Source organism: Pithys albifrons, chromosome 29, assembly GCF_047495875.1.
Source record: "Pithys albifrons albifrons isolate INPA30051 chromosome 29, PitAlb_v1, whole genome shotgun sequence".
Taxonomy (NCBI): Eukaryota; Metazoa; Chordata; class Aves; order Passeriformes; family Thamnophilidae; genus Pithys; species Pithys albifrons.
In genome coordinates this window covers 3,504,279-3,527,194 of record NC_092486.1, presented here as the reverse complement: position 1 = coordinate 3,527,194, position 22,916 = coordinate 3,504,279, and the positions used below count along the sequence as shown (strand labels likewise).

The following is a 22,916-nucleotide window of genomic DNA, read 5'->3' as shown; positions in this document are numbered from 1 at the left end:
GGGTGAGGATGATGCTTTCCTCAACCTGCAAGGTCTCTACTGGTGTTTATGTTGGGAATGGCTGGGAAAAGGGCTGGGAATGGAGTGGGTTTGGGTTGCACAACGTCTCAGTGGACTTTGCCATGTTGACAGAGGGGTTCCTGATGCTCATTCCCATTCCATCCCCAGCAGCCTCACCAAGTGGCACTCCAGGGTGGTCTTCCAGTTGCCCCACCAAGAGATCGCCGACAGTCTCCAGCTCTGCCTCTCCCAGGCCCTCCACCATTTCCACAAGGTGAGGCCAGCAAAAAATAAACACCCTCCCATGGTTTAATTATCCCTTAAAACAATGGGAACCCCCCCCAACTGCCATCTGGAGCTGGCAAAGCTCCCCAGCAGCCTTTGGACTGGATGTGGAGCTGGGACGGCTCATCCTTATCTGGGGAACGTGCAAAGCGGCCTCGGGGATGAGTTTGCACAGAGGGAAGTGCCACGTCACTGCCCTGACCTGCTGAGCCCTGGCCCTGGTCCCCACAGCGTGAGAAAAACAGTGTGAGGAGGGCCAGGAGAAATCCCAACTCCTGGGATTTGCCTGGAGAAGCTGTGGCTGTCCCATCTCTGGGAGTGTCCAAGGCCAGGCTGGAGCAACCTGGAATAGTGGGAGGTGTCCCTGGTACAGTGGGAGGTGTCCCTGGGACAGTGGGAGGTGTCCCTGCCCATGGCAGGGGGTGGAACTGGATGATTTAAGGTCTCTTCCAACCCAAACCATTCTGGAATTCTGGGATTGGTTCAAATGCCCCCCCAGCCCTCCCCAAACCTGCTCTGAGCTGCATTTTGGGAGGGCTGAGGGTGGTGGGTTGAATTCCATTCCAATCTCCATCCTTGGACAGACCCAGTGAACATCTCCTGGCCTGGGAATGTTCTCCCACCCTCCCCAGCTAATCCTGAAGGTACAAACACCTGGAATTCTTCCCATTTGTGCCCCCAATTGAACCACTCTCTGCCCATGAAGGTTGTGGTGTCCTGACAGGGTGTCCCTGCCCCTGGCAGGGGGTGGAACTGGATAATTTAAGGTCTCTTCCAACCCAAACCATTCTGGAATTCTGGGATTAGTTCAAACACAGCTCTGTGCCCTCCCCAAACCTGCTCTGAGCTGCATTTTGGGAGAGCTGAGTGTGGTCTGAGGGTGGTGGGTTGAATTCCAAGCTCCATCCCTGGAGAGACCCCCAGTGAACATCTCCTGGCCTGGGAATGTTCTCCCACCCTCCCCAGCTAATCCTGAAGGTACAAACACCTGGAATTCTTCCCATTTGTCCCCCCAGTTGAACCACACTCTGCCCCTGAAGATTGTGGTGTGTCAGGACAGGGTGTCCCTGCCCAGGGCAGGGGTGGAACTGGATAATTTAAGGTCTCTTCCAACCCAAACCATTCAGGAATTCTGGGATTAGTTCAAACACAGCTCTGTGCCCTCCCCAAACCTGCTCTGAGCTGCATTTTGGGAGAGCTGAGTGTGGTCAGGAGCTCTGAGGGTGGTGGGTTGAATTCCAAGCTCCATCCCTGGAGACCCCCAGTGAACATCTCCTGGCCTGGGAATGTTCTCCCACCCTCCCCAGCTAATCCTGAAGGTGTAAACTCATGGAATTCTTCCCATTTGTCCCCCCAGTTGAACCACACTCTGCCCCTGAAAATTGTGGTGTGTCAGGACAGGGTGTCCCTGCCCATGGCAGGGATGGAACTGGATGATTTAAGGTCTCTTCCAACCCAAACCATTCTGGAATTCTGGGATTGGTTCAAATGCCCCCCCAGCCCTCCCCTAACCTGCTCTGAGCTGCATTTTGGGAGGGCTGAGGGTGGTGGGTTGAATTCCATTCCAATCTCCATCCTTGGACAGACCCAGTGAACATCTCCTGGCCTGGGAATGTTCTCCCACCCTCCCCAGCTAATCCTGAAGGTACAAACACCTGGAATTCTTCCCATTTGTGCCCCCAATTGAACCACACTCTGCCCATGAAGGTTGTGGTGTCCTGACAGGGTGTCCCTGCCCCTGGCAGGGAGTGGAACTGGATAATTTAAGGTCTCTTCCAACCCAAACCATTCTGGAATTCTGGGATTAGTTCAAACGCAGCTCTGTGCCCTCCCCAAACCTGCTCTGAGCTGCATTTTGGGAGAGCTGAGTGTGGTCTGAGGGTGGTGGGTTGAATTCCAAGCTCCATCCCTGGAGACCCCCCCAGTGAACATCTCCTGGCCTGGGAATGTTTTGCTAATCCTGGAGGTACAAACACCTGGAATTCTTCCCATTTTTCCCCCCAGTTGAACCACTCTCTGCCCATGAAGGTTGTGGTGTGTCAGGACAGGGTGTCCCTGCCCATGGCAGGGGTGAAACTGGATGATTTAAAGTCTCTTCCAACCCAAACCATTCTGGAATTCTGGGATTGGTGCAAATGCCCCCCCAGCCCTCCCCAAACCTGCTCTGAGCTGCATTTTGGGAGGGCTGAGGGTGGTGGGTTGAATTCCATTCCAATCTCCATCCTTGGACAGACCCAGTGAACATCTCCTGGCCTGGGAATGTTCTCCCACCCTCCCCAGCTAATCCTGAAGGTACAAACACCTGGAATTCTTCCCATTTGTCCCCCCAGTTGAACCACACTCTGCCCCTGAAGATTGTGGTGTGTCAGGACAGGGTGTCCCTGCCCAGGGCAGAGGCTGGAACTGGATGATTTAAAGTCCCTTCCAACCCAAACCATTCAGGAATTCTGGGATTAGTTCAAACACAGCTCTGTGCCCTCCCCAAACCTGCTCTGAGCTGCATTTTGGGAGAGCTGAGTGTGGTCAGGAGCTCTGAGGGTGGTGGGTTGAATTCCAAGCTCCATCCCTGGAGACCCCCTCAGTGAACATCTCCTGGCCTGGGAATGTTTTGCTAATCCTGGAGGTACAAACACCTGGAATTCTTCCCATTTTTCCCCCCAGTTGAACCACACTCTGCCCCTGAAGATTGTGGTGTGTCAGGACAGGGTGTCCCTGCCCAGGGCAGGGGTGGAACTGGATGATTTAAGGTCTCTTCCAACCCAAACCATTCAGGAATTCTGGGATTAGTTCAAACACAGCTCTGTGCCCTCCCCAAACCTGCTCTGAGCTGCATTTTGGGAGAGCTGAGTGTGGTCAGGAGCTCTCAGGGTGGTGGGTTGAATTCCATTCCAATCTCCATCCTTGGACAGACCCAGTGAACATCTCCTGGCCTGGGAATGTTCTCCCACCCTCCCCAGCTAATCCTGAAGGTGTAAACTCATGGAATTCTTCCCATTTGTCCCCCCAGTTGAACCACACTCTGCCCCTGAAGATTGTGGTGTACAGGGATGGGGTGTCTGACTCCCAACTTGACACGGTGCTCAAATATGAAGTGCCCCAGATCCAGAAGAGCTTCAGCACCTTCCAGAATTACCAGCCCAGCCTGGTGGTCCTCGTGGTGCAGAAACAACTTGGCACCAACTTCTACAGCCTGATGGGCAAGGAGTTCACATCTGCCCCACCTGGTGTTGTCCTCGACCACACCATCACCAGCACAGACTGGTGAGTGGCAGCTCCAGGACTGGGAGGGGGGGAAAAGGGGCAAAAACAGCCTGGGAGGGGAAAAAAACCAGCCCTGTGTGTGGAAGAACTCTGGGGTGCAAAAAAAATGGTGGTAGAAACACCCCAGAGTGGAAAAAACACACCCTGGGGTGCAAAATTTAGTGGTAAAAACACCCCAGGGTGAAAAAAATACACCCCAGGGTGGAAAAAATGGTTGTGAAAACACCCCAGAGTGCAAGAAAATGGTGTAAAATTCACCTCAGGGTACAAAAAATGGTGTAAAAAACACCTCAGGGTACAAAAAATGGTGTAAAAATCACCTCAGGGTACAAAAAATGGTTCTAAAAACACCTCAGGGTTCAAAAAATGGTGTAAAAATCACCCCAGGGTACAAAAAATGGTTCTAAAAACACCTCAGGGTACAAAAACTGGTGTAAAAGTCACCCCAGGGTACAAAAAACACACCCTGAGATGCAAAATCTGGTTGTAAAAACACACCAGGGTGTAAAAAAATGGTTGTAAAAACACCTCAGGGTTCAAAAAATGGTTCTAAAACCACCTCAGGGTTCAAAAAATGGTATAAAAATCACCTCAGGGTTCAAAAAAACACCTCGAGATGGAAAATATGGTTGTAAAAACACACCAGGCTTCAAAAAATGGTGTAAAAATCACCTCAGGGTTCAAAAAATGGTATAAAAATCACCTCAGGGTGCAAAAAACACACCCTGAGATGGAAAATATGGTTGTAAAAACACCCCAGGGTGGAAAAAATGGTGAAAACTCATCCCAGGGTGCAAAAATCACCACCCTGAAGTGCAAAAAAGACACTGGGAGGTGTTGAAAAATCACCAAGGAGGTGCAGGAAAAAAACACCTTTGGGTGAAAAAACCCTGTTGGGTTTCAAACCCCCAAATCCTGGGGTGGAGAAAAAATGTCAGTCTGGGGGTTCAGAACATGCTGAGGTGCAAAAAAAACCCCTTTTGGGGTGAAAAAAGCCTTTTTTTTTTGCTCCCCAGGAATGATTTCTTCCTGCTGGCCCATCATTCCCGGCTGGGCTGCTGCGCTCCCACCCGCTACATCCTCATGTGCAACAGCACCAACCTCAGCACTGAGCACCTCCAGAGGTAGGAGAGGGGTCCTGAGCCCCCCAAGATCCTGCAGAGGGAAGGGCAGGGGGCCTGGAGGTCCCTGAGATCCTCTAGAGGTAGGAGAGGAGTCCAGAGCCCCCCAAAATCCTGCAGAGGGAAGGGCGGGGGGCCTGGAGGTCCCTGAGATCCTCCAGAGATAGGAGAGGGGTCCAAAGCCCCCCAAAATCCACCAGAGGGAAGGGCAGGGGGCCTGGAGGTCCCTGAGATCCTCTAGAGATAGGAGAGGGGTCCAAAGCCCCCCAAAATCCACCAGAGGGAAGGGCAGGGGGCCTGGAGGTCCCTGAGATCCTCCAGAGGTAGGAGAGGGGTCCAGAGCCCCCCAAGATCCTGCAGAGGGAAGGGCAGGGGGCCTGGAGGTCCCTGAGATCCTCCAGAGGTAGGAGAGGGGTCCAGAGCCCCCCAAAATCCACCAGAGGGAAAGGCAGGTGGTTCAGAGCCCCCCAGAATCCACCAGAGGGAAGGGTAGGTGGTTTGGTGCCCCCTTGAGATCCTCTAGAGATAGGAGAGGGGTCCAGAGCCCCCCAAAATCCTGCAGAGGGAAGGGCAGGTGGTTCAGAGTCCCCCAAGATCCTCCACAGGTAGGAGAGGGGTCCAAAGCCCCCCAGAATCCACCAGAGGGAAGGGCTGTGGTCCTGCAGCTCCCCAATATCCTGCAGAAGGAAGGGCAGGTTTCCCAGCGCCCCCCAACATCATCCAGAGGGAAGGACAGGTCTCCCAGAGCCCCCCAAGATCCTGCAGAGGGAAGGACAGGGTCCCAGAGCCCCCCAGTATCCTGCAGAAGGAAGGACAGGTCTCCCAGAGCCCCCCAATATCATCCAGAAGGAAGGACAGGTCTCCCAGAGCCCCCCAATATCCTGCAGAAGGAAGTTCAGGTTTCCCAGAGCACCCCAAGATCCTGCAGAAGGAAGTTCAGGTCTCCCAGAGCACCCCAATATCCTGCAGAAGGAAGGACAGGTCTCCCAGGCCCCCCAGTACCATCCAGAAGGAAGGACAGGTCTCCCAGAGCCCCCCAATATCCTGCAGAAGGAAGTTCAGGTCTCCCAGAGCACCCCAATGTCCTGCAGAAGGAAGGACAGGTCTTCCAGAGCCCCCCAGTATCATCCAGAAGGAAGGACAGGTCTCCCAAGCCCCCCAGTACCATCCAGAAGGAAGTTCAGGTCTCCCAGAGCCCCCCAATATCCTGCAGAAGGACGGACAGGTCTCCCAGAGCACCCCAATATCCTGCAGAAGGAAGGACAGGTCTCCCAGAGCACCCCAATATCCTGCAGAGGGAAGACCAGCCTTGTTGCAGTGTGAGGACCCCCCAGATTTGGGATTTGGGGGTAAATCAGCCCCCCTGGGGCTGGCAGGGAGGGCAGCAGGTCCCTCTGCAGGTACTGGGCTGAGCCTGCTGGGTGAACTGGGAGGACGTGGATGAGGGACAGGAGGCAGATCCCATCCCATCCCATCCCTCTGCTGGCAGAGGGGACAGAGGGCACTGTGTCACCCCGGGGTGGCCCAACCTTTGCTTCCTGCAGTGGGAAGAAACACCAGTGTGGGAGCAGGCTGGGCCTCTGGGGAGCAAATCCATCCCCCTGGGAATCACCAACCCCCCTTTTTCTCCCCATCTCCAGGTTGACCTTCAAGCTGTGCCACCTGTACTGGAACTGGACGGGCACCATCCGTATCCCTGCTCCCTGTAAATATGCCCACAGGTTGGCATTCCTGGCAGGACAGATCCTGCACCAAGAGCCCAGTGCCCACCTGAGCGAGAAGCTCTTCTTCCTTTAGCATTGCTTGGACAGGGAAACTGGGATTGGACCTGGAATTCTGCCCCCCAGCCACCAGTCTGGGGGGAATCTTCTGTAATTCCCTGGTTTGGTGTTAATTTATTCCTGTTATTTTTTGGTTTCAAGGATGCTGGGAAGTGTCCCAGAGCTGTGGGTTCCTCCTGGGGTTTATCTCCATGGGGATGAACCCAAAGGAATATCCCAGTGGTTTCCAGTCCTCCCAGTAAAGGGGGTTGAGTTAATGAGCCCCAAAGGTGCTGCTGCTCCCACAGCTCATCCCTGTGCCGGTGCTGATGGAATTCCCAAAGATTTGGGGATTTATTTCCCCTTGGTTTCTTGTGTTTCCATGGAGGTTTCAGGCACTCCTGGTGAACAAATCAGCCCCAGTTTGGCTGGTTCTCCAGTCCTTGAAGAGTCACTGGCTCCTCAAGGAGAATTCTTTGTGGATTCAGGTTGTTATCCCAAGGGGAAACTTGGAGTTCTCACCTGGTTCAGGTGGGTTTTTTTGCCTTAGTCAGGAGGTGTTTGAGATCTTTGAGGGCTTTAATGGCTGTAAGACCCCAAAAATCCACCCTAAATCACCCCCAAAACAGTTGCCTCAGTGCCCCAAACCCCTCCTTGTACATCCCCCCCAGAGCTGGGGGTCCAGCAGGACCCTCCTCCCACCCTCTCCCCTCCCTTTTAAACACCAGAAAGTTGCAATTCTTTCCTTTTTCTCTTTGCTGTAACCAGGTTTTGGTTCATTTCAATAAAACTCTTGCTGGCAGCTCCTCCCTCTTGGGGTGGGTGGGTGGGTGACAGGAGTGGGTCATTCCCCCTCATTCCCAAGGGATCCCAGGATGGAGGGGGGACACAGAGGGGGGGTCACAGCAGGGCTGTCACCCTCTGCCCCGGGTTAATCATTCACCCCTTTATCCCTGTTTGTTTGCCGGTCCTGGCGGACTTTGGCAACCCTGGCCCAGCCTGGGTTGGGATTTGGGAGCAAAACTTGGCTCTGGGGGGGGGGCTGAACCAAAGTTGGGGGGACAGGATGGGGGTCCCTGCCCTTCCCTGGCCTCCCCCCAGCAGCTTTTTATGTCCCCAGGAGTTTCTGGGCAGTCCCAGAGTGGGGTTTTGGGAGGGTTTAAGATGTCCTGGACCAGGATTTGGGGGCTCAGACAAACTCCCATATCAGTTCTTTGGGGGGTCCCGGGGTGGGTTTTGGGGGATCCCAGAGTAGATTTTTGGGGGAGGTTTAAGATGTCCTGGAATAGGTTTCTGGGGGGTCATGGGGTGGGTTTTGGGGGTTTTTAGGGGGTTCTGGGGTGGGTTTTTGGGGGGTCCCATGGTGGGTTTGGGGAGAGGTCCAGAGGTGGGTCTTTGGGAGTCCCAGGGTGGATTTTGGGGGGTCACGAGGTGGGGTTTGGGGGTCTTTGGGGGGTCCCGAGGTGGGTTTTTGGGGGTTCACAGGGTGGGGGGATCCCGGGGTGGGTTTTTGAGGGTTCCTGGGGGGGAATTGGGGAGTTTTGGGTGTCCTGGGGTGGATTTGGGGAGTTTCAGGGGGTCCCGGGGTGGACTTTGGGGAGTTTTTTAGGAGTCCCAGAGTGGGGGTTTGGGGGCTCCAGAGGTGGATCTTTGGGGGTCCCGGAGTGGATTTTGGGAAGTCCCGGGCTGGATTTTGGGAAGTTTTGGGGTGTCCTGGGGTGAACTTTGGGGGAGTTTTTGGAGGGGTCCCAGGGTGGACTTTGGGGAGTTTTTAGGGGGCTCCAAGCTGTGGTTTTGGGAGGTCCTGGAGTGGGTTTTGGGGGTCCCAAGGTGGGTTTTTTGGGGGGGTCCAGAGGTGGAACTTTGAGGGTCCCGGTGTGGATTTTGGGGAGTGTTTGGGGGTCCCAGGGTGGATTTTCGGTTTTTTTAGGGGTCCCAGGGTGGGGTTTTGGGGGGTCCCAAGGTGGGTTTTTGGGGGATCACAGGGTGGGGGGTCCCGGGGTGGATTTTGGGGAGTTTTGGGGGTTCCTGGGGGGGGGATATGGGGAGGTTTTGGGGGTCCCGGAGTGAATCTGGGGGGTTCCGGGTGGACTTTGGGGAGTTTTTTAGGGGTTCCAGGGTGGGGTTTTGGGGGGTCCCGTGGTGGTTTTTTTGGGGGGGGTCCAGAGGTGGATTTTGGGGGTTCCAGGGTGGATTTGGGGAGTTTTTTGGGGTGTTCCGGAGTGGATTTGGGGGTGTTTTTGGGGGGTCCCGGGGTGGATTTTGGGGAGTTTTTGGGGGGTCCGGGCGTGGGGCAGGCGCGGGGGGCGTGGCCATGCCCGCGGAGGGGGCGTGTCCCGCGGCGCCCTCAGCCAATGGGAGCGCTCCCCGTGCCCGCGGGCTGAGCGTGCGCCCTGCGCGGCCCCGGCGAGCGGCGGCGGGAGCGGAGGTAGGACCGGGATGGGCCGGGAATGGACCGGGATAGACCGGGATGGGCCGGGATACGATGGGATGGGCAGAGGAACCGGCTGCGGGGCCGCGGCACCGCGGGGAAGGCGGCGGGGCCCGCGGGGGAGCGCGCTGGGCCGGCCCCGAGCCCCGGATGGGGATGGGGATGGGGCAGAGGATCCCTGCGGGATGCAGGGAGGGATGCAGGGCAGGCTGGAGGGAGCGGGTTGGGGGTCCAGGAGCGGGTCTAGGCCCTGTGGATAGTCCTGTGGGGGCCGCTTTGGAGCTGCCTGGGGAGCCTGGGGCAGGTGGAGGTGGGCTCTGTGATGCAGGAGCGTGTTATGGGGTGCGGGACCCAATTTTGGGAGGCGGGACCCAATTTTTGGGACGCAGGACCCAATTTTTGGGACGCAGGACCCAATTTTGGGAGGCAGGACCCAATTTTTGGGACGCAGGACCCTGCTGTGGGTCTGGCGGGGCCGGAGGAGCGGACTGGGATGGGATGAGGCAGGGACTGGGGGCAGCAGCTCCAGCACGGAGGGCACTGGGCAGGACTCTGGGGTCCAGTGGCGTGGGATAACCGGGATACATCCCTGTTTGCTGCCAACCTCGGGGCCTGCGGGAGGGAATCGCGGGGAAACAAGACCCTGCGGAGGCTCCAGGGGAGCAGGGGGTGGTCCATGACCTGGCAATGTGGCCCCTCCTGCCCCCGGGACGTGCCCCAGGGCATGGAAACCCTCCTGGAAACGCTCCTGGCCGCGGGACACGTGGAGCAGCGTTTGCTCCGGGAAAAGCTCAGGAATGGGATTCATCCCGGTGGGGTTTTTGGGAGCCCCCGGAACCCCCCCTCCTTTCCAGCGGGATTTCGGGAAGCGCTGGCGCGAGGCTGACGTCGCTCGGGTCATGGCATTGCCAGCGGTTCTTATTCCCGTCGGTGGATTGCAGGAGGGATCGATGATCTCTGGGAAGTGAAGCCCAGGGCCATGGGAAGGATTTGCGTGGCCTTCGGAGCTCCGCTGCGCTGTCGTGGCTGCCCAGGCATCGCTCCCGGGCACATCCCGGCCGGGCATCCCTCCCTTCCCGGGGCTGCGGTTTGTCCCTGTGCCCCATCCCGGCGGGACATAAAGTAGGTCAGGCGCTGACTCCGGGCTCCGGGAGCGGATCCCGGCGGGAGGACGCCCTTGAAGGCGGCGGGCAGGAGGTTGGGGAGCTCGGCGGGTGCGATGACGAAGGGCTGCGTTGCGTTCTTGGGGTGTTCGCTGCGCCCGCGTTATCCCGGGGTGCGGGATGGATGGGTGTGTTTGGCACCCTCCTGCTTTGCCCTGAGCTTGGCGTGGTTTTGGGGGGCCGGAGCCCCTCGGGATGCCCCTGTTTGGTCCCTTTTTTTCCTCAGGGGCGGCTCCTCCACCTCGTTTTTCCCTAAAACGGAGCGAGCCTGTGCAGCTCCGGCTCTGCCTTCGCGGCGCTTCCTGCCCTGCCTTTGGCAGCTGGGGGAAAGTTGAGGTCCGGTTTTGCCTCCCGGGTGTATCCGGCTCAGCCTGGCTTTGGGAGAAACCCCTGGGAGCGATTTTGGCAGCGGAGAGGGCTGCGTGCCTTGGCACGGGCCGGGACAATCGGTGTGCGGCCCCTGGGATGGCTCCAGGCGGGATCGGGAATACCGGGAGCGCTCGGCTGGCACGGACAGGGAAGGGCAGCCAATGTCCCCATCCCGGGACAGGGAAGGGCAGCCAATGTCCCCATCCCGGGACAGGGAAGGGCACCCAATGTCCCCATCCCGGGACAGGGAAGGGCACCCAATGTCCCCATCCCGGGACAGGGAAGGGCAGCCAATGCCCCCATCCCGGGACAGGGAAGGGCAGCCAATGCCCCCATCCCGGGACAGGGAAGGGCAGCCAATGCCCCCATCCCGGGACAGGGAAGGGCAGCCAATGCCCCATCCTGGGACAATCGGTGTGTGGCCGGTGGGATGGCTCCAGGGGGGATCAGGGATACCGGGAGCACTCGGCTGGCACGGGCAGGGAAGGGCAGCCAATGTCCCTGTCCCGGGACAGGGAAGGGCAGCCAATGCCCCCATCCCGGGACGTGTGGCCACTGGGACAAACCTTTGGCACCGTGGGCTGTGTGCCAGCACCTGTGGAAGTCACCAGTCACCAGGATGTCCTGTGGAGCCTGGGAGGACCCACCTGGAAAGGGTGGATTGGGGTAGGGAGGCAGAGGAAGAGTCCAGGCTCTCTGAAAAGGCAAAGGTCCCTCAGATGCCCCCAGTCAGCACCCTTGGGATGAGCTCCCTCCCCTGTTTTGGGAGGAGAGGGGTTAAGCCAAAGCATCCGAGCTAAGCCCTGGCAGGAGGAGGCTAAAACCTCCCCAGAACAAAGCTCACAAAGTGGTGGTAAGCTGGTAAAACCTGTGGGAATGTTGGAGCCTTGGGAGGGGGAATGGGGTCCTGGCTGTGGAGTGGGATCCTGGATGGGGAGTGGGATCCTGGATGGGGAGCAGGATCCTGGATGGGGAGCGGGATCCTGGATGGGGAGCGGGATCCTGGATGGGGAGCAGGGACCTCTCGTGCCCCTGCAGCCCCTTTTCCTCACGATCCTGGCCCCAGGTTATTTTCAGAACAATTGCTTGGCCAGGCTTCAAAAATGTCCTGGGCTGGTTTCTGGAGGAGCCCAGAGCCTGTGAGCTGTCAGCACGGGCCAGGCGCTGCAGGGTGTCCCAGGGCTGGGATTGGGAGCTCCAGGAACCCCTGGGAATGGGAACCAGGAGGCAGCGTGTGCCTGGAGCCCTGCACTGGCATCAGGAGGGCTGTTGTTGCCTTTACGGAGGCAGCAGACTGTTATTTTGAATCCCAAACTTGCTGTCCACCTTTCCATGAAGTTTTTCCAGGAAGGCAGCCCAGGCTCTGCTCCAGCCTCTCGGGTGCCTCCCAGAGTGGACGTGCAGGTCGTGCCTGGCGTGCCCTCCCCTCTCCCCCAGCCCCTTCCTTTGCACCCCGGGTTTGTGCCACCCCACTTTTATTGATTCCCGGTGCGTATGAAAGGAGCAGAGAGGGCAAGGATTGACTCAGGGCAAACACTATAAAGGCACCTACAGTTGGAGCTGGGAAGGATTCGGTTCATGGTAATTATCCTGGTTAAAATATAACCTAAGGAAAACGCCACCTCTGGCCCCTGGGCTCCCGTGTCCTCTCCAAGCGCCGCCATCCAGGTCCTGGAGGGATTTGTGTCCCAGCTCTGGTGATACCGAGGGGACCCACACGTGGCTGGGAGCTGGAGCGTGACCCTTCACCCCACAAAGAGCTGGATTTGGGGCTGGCAGAGGGACAATCCCTGCCTGCTTCCCACCACCTGCTGCTCTTCCCAGGGTCCCGAGGCGCTGCGGAGCTGGAGAACCCCCAGGAGCCGGGTCCTGGCAGCCCCCCACGGTGAGATTAGGGGTGGCTCAGGGTGGGGGAAAAGTGGTCTTGTGTACAAGTCCTCCCCTCGGGGTCTGAGTGCTCTCAGCACTGCGTTCCCCTTTCCCTGAGGAAGAATTCTGTGTCCCGACGGAGCTGTGGGGTGGAGGAGGAGCTGTGGGGTGGAGGAGCTGCGGTTGGAGCGCTGGGAATGCCAAAGCTAACAGCAGTCTGTGTGTTCTCTCCCAGCATCCCAGAGGCACCATGATCCCCAGCGTGGGCCCCCGGAGCTGCTGCCTGTTCCTGCTGCTCTGCCTCCTCCCCTGCCCGCAGGTCTGGGCGAGCAGGGACAACCCAGGAGTGTCTGCAGCCTCCTTCCTGCAGGATCTGCTCCAGCGCTATGGAGAGAGCCAGACCTTGAGCCTGAAGCAGCTCAAGGCCCTGCTGAACCGCCTGGATGTGGGAGTGGGACATGCCAACCTCTCCCAGACGCCACAGCAGCCCCTGAACCTCTCCCGGGTAAGGAGGGGCTCCCTGGATCCCTAAACATCCCTGTGGAGCTGTGGGAATCTCAAGGCACCTTCCTGTCCCTTCCCTCTCCCAGTGCTTCAGCTCCGTGGAGCTTTTTGCCATCCACAACCTGAGTGAGGGCTCTGCTGTGGGGCACAAGGAGTTCAAGGAGTTCTGCCCCACCATCCTGCAGCAGCTGGAGTCGAGGGCATGTGCCTCTGAAAACCTGGAAAATGAGGAAAATGAGCAGACGGAGGAGGGCAGACCCAGCTCAGCTGAAGGTAAGCAGGGAGCTGGCAGGGGCATAGGCACTGCCCAGGCCTGGGCAAGGAGCTCAGGAGCATATGAAGCACCCCAGGACCTCCAGGACAGGTGGTTTCCATTCCTGGGAATTCTCTGCCTGCAGCTGGCAGAGAAACCCACGGGTTTTCCTTGCCGTGGATTGTGCCGTGTTGTGGTTTTGCTGGGATAAGCTCCGTGCCTCCGGGATAGCTGGATGAGGAGGGGACCTTGCCATGAGTCCCTGTGGGTGGGAGGGGGTGACCTGGCACTTGGAGGGACCCACTGGCCTCCAGCCTGCAGTGGATGCTCAACCAACTCCCACTTATCTTGCTCCTGATGATGCCCAAGGTCTTGGATCAGCTGCCCTGAGCTGGGGCTGGCTTGGGAAAGCCTTTCCCAAGTACCCCAGTGGCTCCATTCCTACCTTCCTTGCACCAAAACCAACGGTTTTGTCGCAGCCAAAGCCTCTGGAGCCCAGACAGAGCCTCTCCAGTGCCGGGGAGCAGATCCAGAGCCAGCCTTTCCCACCACCCTCCCGGATCCGGGCTCTGCGAGAGCCTCGGTAATGTCTGGCCCTCGTTTCTTCTCGTTCTCCGCAGTGTGGGGCTTTGGTTTTCTCAGTGTGTCCATGATTAACGTGGCCTCCCTGCTCGGAGTCCTCATCGTGCCGTGCTCCGCCAAGGCCTTTTTCCGCCGCGTCCTCACGTTTTTCATCGCGCTCTCCATCGGCACCCTGCTCTCTAACGCGCTCCTCCAGCTCATCCCAGAGGTGCGGTAGAACGTCCCTGCCCTCTCTCTCTCTCACGTCTCCGAGGGCAGCAATCCGGGCATCCCTCCCTGCCTCCAAACCCTGCCGAATCCACCTCCGCCACCCAAGGCTCAGGGCTTGTCTCAAGGGCTCCTCCGCAGGGCTTTTCTTGCCCCTCCGAGCACCAGGAAACCCTCTGGAGCAGGCAGGGAGGCTGTGGGAATGTGCTGGGAGAAGCTCTTTGCTCCTGCTCTGTGTGCCCAGGAGTTTATCCCTCGGAGGAGGGATGTGCTCAGCCACGCTTGAGGCATGAACAGAAGAAAGAATACTCTAAAATGGAGGAAATATCCATATAAAAGCACGGAGAACAGCCTGGAGAAGCACCGGCTTCCTCTGGAATCAGCCAAGTTTTACAAATCCTTCATTTTTTCCCCATCTCCCTGGTTTCCCAGCCCGATGTTCCCACAAGGGTTCAGGCTTCCATGAGGTTTCCTGGTGCTCTAAAGGGACTGACCGAAATATCGCAAATTAATTGTGTTGTAATTGCGCAGTTCTGGAGCTGAGTAAATCCACCTGGATTTGGACACCTTTGGAACACTGTCCAGGTGGCTCCTCAGAGCACAAGTGGCTCCTGGGTAAAGGATGAGCTGGATCTGAGCTCTTGCACATCCAGCCTTAAAATTCCACTGGGTTTTTCCCCCTGGCATTGCCTGTTCTGCTCCTGGGCAACAATCACCTTGTCCATCTTGGCAGTGGGATGTTTTTCCAAGGCTCCTTTTCAACTCCAGAACTGCAAGTTTTATTTGCTGGACATAAAACCCAAGCGCCTCTAATTCCTGATTTTCCAGGAATTGGAATGCCGTGCGTATACTCCAGCCTCGCCAGCACTCGGAGCATCCCAGTGTGGCTTGGGATGAGGATGGAGCATACGAGGTGCTCAGGGGACCTTGGTGCTCTGTGGCTTGGGAATGGCTCATGGAGCAGAGCTGGGAGCTGGCTCAGACACAGCCTGGCTGCCAAAACCCAGCTGTGAGAGCTGCTCACTCCAAGAATCCAACCCTTCCCAAAGAGCCGTTCCCAAAGCCGCCCAGCGCCGGGTTCGAGCCAAGCCGAGATGAACAACAATCACTAATGAATGTCCTCTTCTCTCCCCCCTCCCTCCCTCCCTCCCTCCTCTCTCTGTCCTCTCGGTGTGGATTCCTTCCCTCCCCATCCCCACGCTGATCTCCTTCCCTCGCCTTTCCCGTTGCCCCGGGTGGGTTTGGCTCACGCCCCTCAGTCTGGGGTTACGGTTTCCTCTGCGTGTCCGTCATCTCCCTGTGCTCGCTGGTGGGAGCCAGCGTGGTGCCCTTCATGAAGAAGACCTTTTACAAGCGGCTGCTCCTCTACTTCATAGCTCTGGCGATTGGAACTCTCTACTCCAACGCCCTCTTCCAGCTCATTCCTGAGGTAGGGAGAGGACCGGCGGGTCTGGGCTTTTCTCTCTCTCTTTCTCGGGGGCTGTTTCTCTCTCTGGCTGGAGAAGGGGAAGGCGACGTCGGAGGGGAGCCCAAGAGTGAGGTATGGAGGCTGGAAGCCCCTTGGAGATGGAGTTTGGAAGGGAGTTGGCTCCAGGCAGACTCTCAGTCTGTTCTAGGCAGAGAATTGCTGGTTTTTGCCCTTTCTGGCTTTTCCTGGCCCTGAAGGCAGGTCCTCCATGCAGAGTGGAGCCTGGTTGTGGCATCCCTGCCCCAGTGCAGGTGCTGGATCCAGTGCTGGAGGGAAGCTGAGAGCAAGGTATGAGGCTGGAATTTGGAAGGGAATCGCTTCAGGCAGACCCCCATTCTGCTTCAAGCAGAAAATCACTGATTTATTGCCCTTTCCTGGCTCTGGTGCAGAGTGGAGCCTGGTTGTGGCATCCCTGCCCCAGTGCAGGTGCTGGATCCAGTGCTGGAGGGAAGCTGAGAGCGAGGTATGAAGCTGGAATTTGGAAGGGAATCGCTCCAGACAGACCCCCATTCTGCTTCAAGCAGAGAATCACTGATTTATTGCCCTTTCCTGGCCCTGCTGGCAGGTCCTCTGTGCAGAGTGGAGCCTGGTTTTGGCATCCCTGCCCCAGTGCAGGTGCTGGATCCAATGCTTTGGGGCAGAGCCAGCTGGGATGAGGGAATGAGGGAGATGAAAGGTGCACAAAGGCATTTTTGGAGCTTGTCCCCAAAGCAGCTGCTTCTTAGAGAGGTCAGAAAGCTGTGTGAGCCCCCACTGGGGCCAAAGGTGGATGAAGGACACTGCCAGGGACTGTTCCTCATCCCTTCTCGTGTCCCCTCCTGCCTGCAGGCATTTGGATTCAACCCTCAGGAAGATTATTATGTTTCCAAATCCGCCGTGGTGTTTGGGGGCTTCTACCTCTTCTTCTTCACAGAGAAGGTCCTGAAGATGCTCCTGAAGCAGAAGGACCAAGTAAGGCTGAGCAAGGGGATGGTGGGGTGGGAAAGAGCAGGAATATTGGAGTGGCTGGAAGCCCCTGACCCCCCTGATTCCACAGCATCACCATGGGCACAGCCACTACGGCCCTGAGGCTCTGCCATCCAAGAAGGACCACGAGGAGGGAGTCACAGAGAAGCTGCAGAACGGGGACCTGGACCACATGATCCCTCACATAACCAGCGAGCTGGAGTGCAAGCCCCCCTCTGGGGATGAGAAGGCTGTGGTGGGCTCCCTGTCTGTCCAGGTGAGTGCCTTATCCCACGGGATGGGCACCTGGGAAAACCCCACCTGTCAAGGAGAAGGAGTTTGGGAGCCCAAATCCTCACCAAATCTGTGGGTGGTGGGAAGCGAACAGCTCTGGGTGGATTCAGTGAGCAAGAGGGTGGTTTTCTGGGATGGAGGAGGGATCAGCAATCCCATGAGAGCGTTTGGGTGCTGTGGCAGGACCTGCAGGCCTCCCAGAGCGCGTGCTACTGGCTGAAGGAGGTGAGATATTCCGACATTGGGACGCTGGCCTGGATGATCACACTCAGCGACGGCCTCCACAACTTCATCGACGGCTTGGCCATCGGCGCCTCCTTCACCGTCTCCGTCTTCCAAGGGATCAGCACCTCCGTGGCCATCCTCTGCGAGGAATTCCCCCACGAGCTGGGTATGTGAGTCCTGGGATCTCCCTGTCCTCCTCTCCCTGGAGCTGGTCCTTTTTCCCTGGAGGGAAAGGCGAATGAACAGTGAGGGAAGGCGAGGCTGTAACCGGCACTGAGTAATCGCCGCTCTAAAAATAACGAGGTAATATGATGTCTGAGATTTAAAATTAGATGGAGACATCTGAAGGCAAAAAAAAACCCCACCAATCCTTGAAACCTCGTTGGTTTGGGAGTGGGGAGGCGGGTTTGGGTGGGAAGGTCCAAATTTAGGGGCAGTGGTGCCATCAGTGGTGAGGAGAGGTGGTTTGGGTGTGAATGTCCAAATTTAGGGGCAGTGGAGTGGTCAGTGCAGAGGGAGGTGGGTTTGGGTGGGAATATCCAAATTGAGGGGCAGTGGAGTGGTCAGTGCAGGGGGAGGTGGGTTTGGGTGTGAATGTCCAAATTTAGGGGCAGTGGTGCCATCAGTGGTGAGGAGAGGTGGTTTGGGGTGTGAATATCCAAATTTAGGGGCAGTGGAGTGGTCAGTGCAGAGGGAGGTGGGTTTGGGTGTGAATATCCAAATTTAGGGGCAGTGGAGTGGTCAGTGCAGAGGGAGGTGGGTTTGGGTGGGACTATCCAAATTTAGGGGCAGTGGAGTGGTCAGTGCAGAGGGAGGTGGGTTTGGGTGGGAATATCCAAATTTAGGGGCAGTGGAGTGGTCAGTGCAGAGGGAGGTGGGTTTGGGTGGGAATATCCAAATTGAGGGGCAGTGGAGTGGTCAGTGCAGAGGGAGGTGGGTTTGGGTGGGAATATCCAAATTTAGGGGCAGTGGAGTGGTCAGTGCAGAGGGAGGTGGTTTGGAGTGTGAACATCCAAATTTAGGGGCAGTGGAGTGGTCAGTGCAGAGGGAGGTGGGTTTGGGTGGGAATATCCAAATTTAGGGGCAGTGGAGTGGTCAGTGCAGAGGGAGGTGGGTTTGGGTGGGAATATCCAAATTTAGGGGCAGTGGAGTGGTCAGTGCAGGGGGAGGTGGGTTTGGGTGTGAAGGTCCAAATTTAGGGGTGATGGGGGAACCCACACCTGAGCTATGATGTGATTTTCAGGGGTGTCCTGTGTCAGGAACTGGACTCTGCATCCCTTCCAACTCAGGACATCCCACCACCCTGAGGTCAAGCCAGCCCTCAGTGCTGTCCCAATGCTGCCAGCAGCCCTTCCCTCCTCATCCTCCCGTGCTTTTCTCCCACAGGGGACTTTGTCATCCTGCTGAACGCCGGCATGACCATCCGCCAGGCCCTTTTCTTCAACTTCATCTCCGCCTGTTGCTGCTACGTTGGCCTGGCCTTCGGCATCGTGGCCGGCAGCCACTTCTCTGCCAACTGGATCTTTGCTCTGGCTGGAGGGATGTTCCTCTACATAGCTCTGGCTGACATGGTAAATCCTGAGCCTGGCTGTGTGGTTGGGATCTACCCAGGGTTTGTTTTTCCCAAGGGAAAGCTCAGCCTGGAGGGTTGGCAGGGAGTTTTCTCCGCCCCCTTGGCTTTTCTGTCTCTGCTTTGCTTTGCCTGTCTGGGTGAAATCCATGGGATGGGGCAGGTGGTGGATGTTTTTCTGGGGAAGGATGGAGCCATTCCTGTTGCTGAGCCTTTGCCATCGCTGTTTTCCCCTCCCAGTTCCCCGAGATGAACGAGGTGAGCCGGGAGGACGAGCAGAATGGCAGTGCCCTGATCACCTTTGCCATCCAGAACGCGGGGCTGCTCACGGGCTTCACCATCATGGTGCTGCTCACCATGTACTCTGGCCAGATCCAGATTGGGTAGGACCAGCCCAAGCTGCAGCCCTCATCCAGTTTTTCCAATTCTTTTTTTTTGGGGGGGAAAGGGGTTTTTCTTTGGTTTGTTTTTTTTCCTTTCCTTTTCCTGCTGCAAGCAAAGGACGGTACCTGTGCAGGCACTGACGTCACACTATGGAAGAGACATCGCTTTGGAAGCTGTTCCACAGACTTGGGTTTAAGGCTGAGGGGAGGCTGAATCCCCCTTTCCCACAGGACTGGCCTATGACTTATCCCTTCTCTCCTCACCTCTCCCGGGATGGATGGAGTGGGGAGGCAGGAGCTGCTTCAGCCGTGCTGCTCCCTTGGATGTGCTCGGAGCATTCCCATGGGATGTGGTGCTGTCCTGTCCCCTTTGGGGCGGAGGCAGATGGGGACAGACCCTTCTGGGAGCATTCCCATGGGATGTGACACTGTCCTGTCCCCTTTGGGGTGGAGGCAGATGGGGACAGACCCTTCTGGGAGCATTCCAATGGGATGTGATGCTGTCCTGCCCTCTTTGGGGTGCAGACAGAAGGGGAGAGACCCTTCTGGGAGCATTCCCATGGGATGTGATGCTGTCCTGTCCCCTTTGGGGTGGAGGCAGAAGGGGACAGACCCTTCTGGGAGCATTCCCATGGGATGTGACACTGTCCTGTCCCCTTTGGGGTGGAGGCAGATGGGGACAGACCCTTCTGGGAGCATTCCCATGGGATGTGACACTGTCCTGACGCCTTTGAGGGGGGTGTGATGGGGACAGAGTTCCCAGAGTGTCCTCCACCAGCCATCCCTCAGAGCTGTGCTCTCCAAGCACCACTGAGGATGAGGATGTCACCATGTCCCCATCATCCAACTGGTTTTGCTCCGTTTCAGCCCTGGGAAGAGCAGGGTGAAGAGGTTTGGGTTTTTAAAGCACATTTAGGGTGTCAATGCTCGGAGCAGAGGACACCAAACCAGGCTGGAGTGGCACGTGGGCTGCTGGGAGAAGCCTGGCAGGATGTGCTGACCGCAATTTGGTCTGTGCTGCTGGAAGAGAGGGCAAATCCCAACTCCTCCTGGTGAGAAGGGGATGAGAGCAGAGCCCTGCCCATCTTTGGCCCCCCAGCCCAGGGGTGTCTCCAGGAACAGCCACCGGTTTTTAAACACTGCTGAGGTTCAGGGCGGGGTGGGGGGTGTTTTTAACACAAAATACCAGACTGTGAACCTCTTTAGGTTGTGTTTTTCCAGCCTTAGGGAGTAGCCAGAGAAGGGTGTTCCCAGCACTTCCCAGCTCTGCCCCCTGGGCTGGCTTTCCCCAGATTCACTACGTGAATTACTAATTATCATATTGATAATGTTGCCCACCCCACCCGTGTCACTTGAGGTCCCCTCACACCCCCTTCTCCCCCCAAACCTTGTCTTGTACCTGGTGTGAGCTTGTGGCTGTGGATAAGCAGGAGGGGATTCAGGGAGCTTCCCTTGGATTGGGATGGAGGAGTGGTGCTTTGGGAAGTGTTTGTGCTGGGGGTGGCTTGTCAGGGAGTGTCTTCCCTCCCTCCTTGCCTTGTGTGGGGTGTGTGTGACAGGGTGGTGGCCTCCCTGCCACCTCGGTGTGCTCCTGGAGCTGAGGATCCCACACCTTCCCTCCCAGCCCTGTGGAAAGCAAAGCCAGGGTGTGGCAGGGATTTTTCCTGCCCATCACCTCATCCCCTGGCACAGGCTCAGCACCTCTGGCAGTGTTGTACCCTGCTTGGAGCACTGTAATCCCTGAATTCCCTCAGCTCCCAGCTGGATGATGTTCTTCCTAAGCTCCTAACAGTTGTCACTGAGTCTCTGGACTCTGGCATTTCCAGTATCCTCATGGATTGTCACCTCTGCTCTCGGTGGCTTTCCTGGGCTGGGCTTAGTCCCCTCAGCACCCCAAGGCAGTTGGCTTTGTCTTGCACCCCAAAACCTAAATATCAGCTTGTCAAGGAGCCTTTTTGGGAGAATCCTCCACCCAGAGCTACCACACGGCCCTTGGGTGATTCCTTCAAGGAGAGCTGGGCTCTGCTTTGTCCCCTGTGCTGTCTTGTTTTGTGGATTGTCACCTTGAGTCACTTTTCCCTGTGGGACATCAGCCTGGCCTGCCCTGGCTCAGTCAGCTGTGCAGCACCTCACACTCATTCCCTGTGCTGCCAATCCAGGAGGAAAGTGCCATTGGAAACTCCTTTTCCCTGCTTGAGAGAGCAGCAGCCTCAGCTGAGCAGCTCGGTGTGGAAAATCTGAGTCCTTGGACTGGCACATGTGCCCTCTGCTCTCCCTCAAGGAAGCATTTGGAAAACACTGTGTGGCTGGAGGGTTTCCATGGGGCATTGATGGAAAAGTGGCAGAGGGAAGGGGGGAATTGATGTGTTTGGGTTGTGCCTGGGAGGGCCCTGAGAGCTGGGAAGTGGCAGGAGCAATTCTTGGATTCCTTGGAGCTGGTGCAGCCCCTCGGCACAATGTGGGAATTGTGAATCCGTCGTCTTCTCCTTTCCAGAAATCCATATCCCAAAAATTTGGGGTGTGGGGGTGAAACTCCCCTGGAGAAACAAGGCTCCCCCTCTGCTATTCCCAGCTGGGCAGGCTGGAACCTGCCAGCAGGGAAGGATTGGGCAGGCAGGAGGATGAGGAGGGAAAACCCACCCAAATCGAGCTCCTTATGGATTTCCATCCGTGTGTCCCTCCCCGTGTCCAGTTGGAAGCTCCAGTTCCATCTCAGTATTTCAATAACTCAGGTGTTGTAGGAGAGGATGCATTCAAAGAGCATAACTTATGTCACGTGGATTGTACAGATCTTTGTAAAAATCCATAAATAAAATATATTCTGTAATGACGGAGGGTCCCCAGGCAGTGAAACCTCCTCTGTGGGCAGAGCTGGAGGGGGGGATAAAGGGCTGGGAGCGCTGCTGGCTCAGGATTTTTCCATGGGGAAGGCTTTGAGCTGGGCTGGGTGATGCAATCCTGCCTTTCCAGCTGGATTTCCACGGCCCTGCAGTGCAGAGCAGTTGACAGAAGATGGCACTGACAACCCCCGGCCTGTCCGCGTGGCACGGCCTTTACAGCTCCAAAAAGCCCTTTTTAAATGATATTTATTTATTTTAAACGTCTTTGCAAGCAGTGGTTTGGCTGGAGGTGTGGGATGCTGGATTCCTCTCCAGCTCACACGAGGGAGCTGCACTCTCAGCATCATTTCTGTCTTTCTTTCCCCACCCTCCATCAGGAGGAAAAAAAAAAGCAAACTTTGCTTTTCCACTTCCTTTTTTTGGCCTTTTTATATACAATTCCCCCCCCGAGCTTCCAGCTCGGAGCAGCAAAGGCAATTTTTAGAAACCCCGTTGCAGCTGAAGAAAATAAACCTTGAAATTCTGGGGTATTCTGTAAAAAATAAATGTTATATTAAGGAACGGAGGGCTCAGTGTGTATCTGACTCACTCCTGCTCCTCCTCAGCACTTCCAGAGGGGCTTTGGGGGGCTCTTTTTTGCTGCAAAATCCTTGTGTTTTGGTGAATGCCTGGACTTTCAGATGCCTCAGCATGCCCTGCTGGTGGGGATAATGGAATCCTGGAATGGTTTTGGATGGAAGGGATGGGAAAGATCATCTTGTGGACAGGGACACCTTCCATTATCCCAGGTTGCTCCAACCTGGCCTTGGACACTCCCAGGGATGGGGCATCCTCTGGGAAATCCATCCCAGGGCCTCCCCACCCTCACAGGGCAGGATTCCTTCCCAATATTCCATCTATCCCTGCTGTTCATCTTACAGGAGTGGGAAAAGACCATCATCTGTTTTCCCTTGGCCTCAAACATTGTATGTCTAAGGATTATCAATTATGGAGCCAGGCTGGGATTGCTGGGGGGGTTCACCTGGAGAAGGGAAACTCCAGGGAGACCTCAGAGCCCCTTCCAGAGTCTAAAGTGTGTCCAGGAGAGCTGGAGAGGGATTTGGGATGAGGGATGGAGGGATGGGATAAAGAGGGAATGGCTTCAAACCAAAAGAGGGGAAATTCAGATGGGATATGGCAAAGGAATTCCTTTTGTGAGTGAGGGTGGTGAGGTGGCTGTGCCAGAATCCCCAGAGAATCAGAATGAACTAGGTTGGAAAAGCCCTCCGAGATCATCAAGTCCAACCCTTGATCCAACCCCACTGTGATCACCAGCCCAGGGCACTCTGTGCCCTGGGCTGGTGATCACAGTGGGGTTGGATCAAGACGTGGTAGATTCTCCCTCAG

At 56.8% G+C, this 22,916-nt stretch overlaps 2 protein-coding genes across 4 annotated transcripts in view; both read left to right on the top strand.

Annotated features, from left to right (window-relative positions):
• Positions 1-7,191, top strand: part of PIWIL2 (piwi like RNA-mediated gene silencing 2) — a 15,512-nt gene extending 8,321 nt beyond the window's left edge. Inside the window, exons 18-21 of the mRNA XM_071578962.1 lie at positions 169-274; positions 3,293-3,546; positions 4,563-4,670; positions 6,308-7,191. Coding sequence (XP_071435063.1) covers positions 169-274; positions 3,293-3,546; positions 4,563-4,670; positions 6,308-6,464 — 625 coding nt within the window. The 3' untranslated portion in view covers positions 6,465-7,191. The remainder of the gene's footprint in view (positions 1-168; positions 275-3,292; positions 3,547-4,562; positions 4,671-6,307) is intronic.
• Positions 7,192-8,782: 1,591 nt separating this feature from the next.
• SLC39A14 (solute carrier family 39 member 14) lies at positions 8,783-21,521 on the top strand. 3 transcript variants are annotated; one of them, XM_071579274.1, is made up of 10 exons: positions 8,783-8,855; positions 12,215-12,275; positions 12,495-12,764; positions 12,850-13,036; positions 15,065-15,234; positions 16,102-16,224; positions 16,310-16,495; positions 16,696-16,903; positions 18,124-18,308; positions 18,548-21,521. In XM_071579274.1, exons 3-10 carry the CDS (start codon positions 12,510-12,512, stop codon positions 18,692-18,694), a joined length of 1,461 nt encoding a protein of 486 aa, XP_071435375.1. In that variant the 5' UTR covers positions 8,783-8,855; positions 12,215-12,275; positions 12,495-12,509; the 3' UTR covers positions 18,695-21,521. The 3 variants fall into 3 exon arrangements, with proteins under 3 accessions (XP_071435375.1, XP_071435373.1, XP_071435374.1); XM_071579272.1 differs by lacking the exon at positions 8,783-8,855 and adding an exon at positions 9,015-9,980; XM_071579273.1 differs by lacking the exons at positions 8,783-8,855; positions 15,065-15,234 and adding exons at positions 9,016-9,980; positions 13,637-13,806.
• Positions 21,522-22,916: the final 1,395 nt, after the last annotated feature.

What these genes read in the sequence shown, in the direction of transcription:
- SLC39A14 (XM_071579272.1), top strand. Translation starts at nt 9,838, where the DNA reads ATGGGAAGGATTTGCGTGGCCTTCGGAGCTCCGCTGCGCTGTCGTGGC. An exon ending in CAGACCCAGCTCAGCTGAAG is followed by an intron (nt 13,037 to 15,064) that starts GTAAGCAGGGAG and finishes CACGCCCCTCAG; the next exon opens with TCTGGGGTTACGGTTTCCTC. An exon ending in TGGGCTCCCTGTCTGTCCAG is followed by an intron (nt 16,496 to 16,695) that starts GTGAGTGCCTTA and finishes GTGCTGTGGCAG; the next exon opens with GACCTGCAGGCCTCCCAGAG.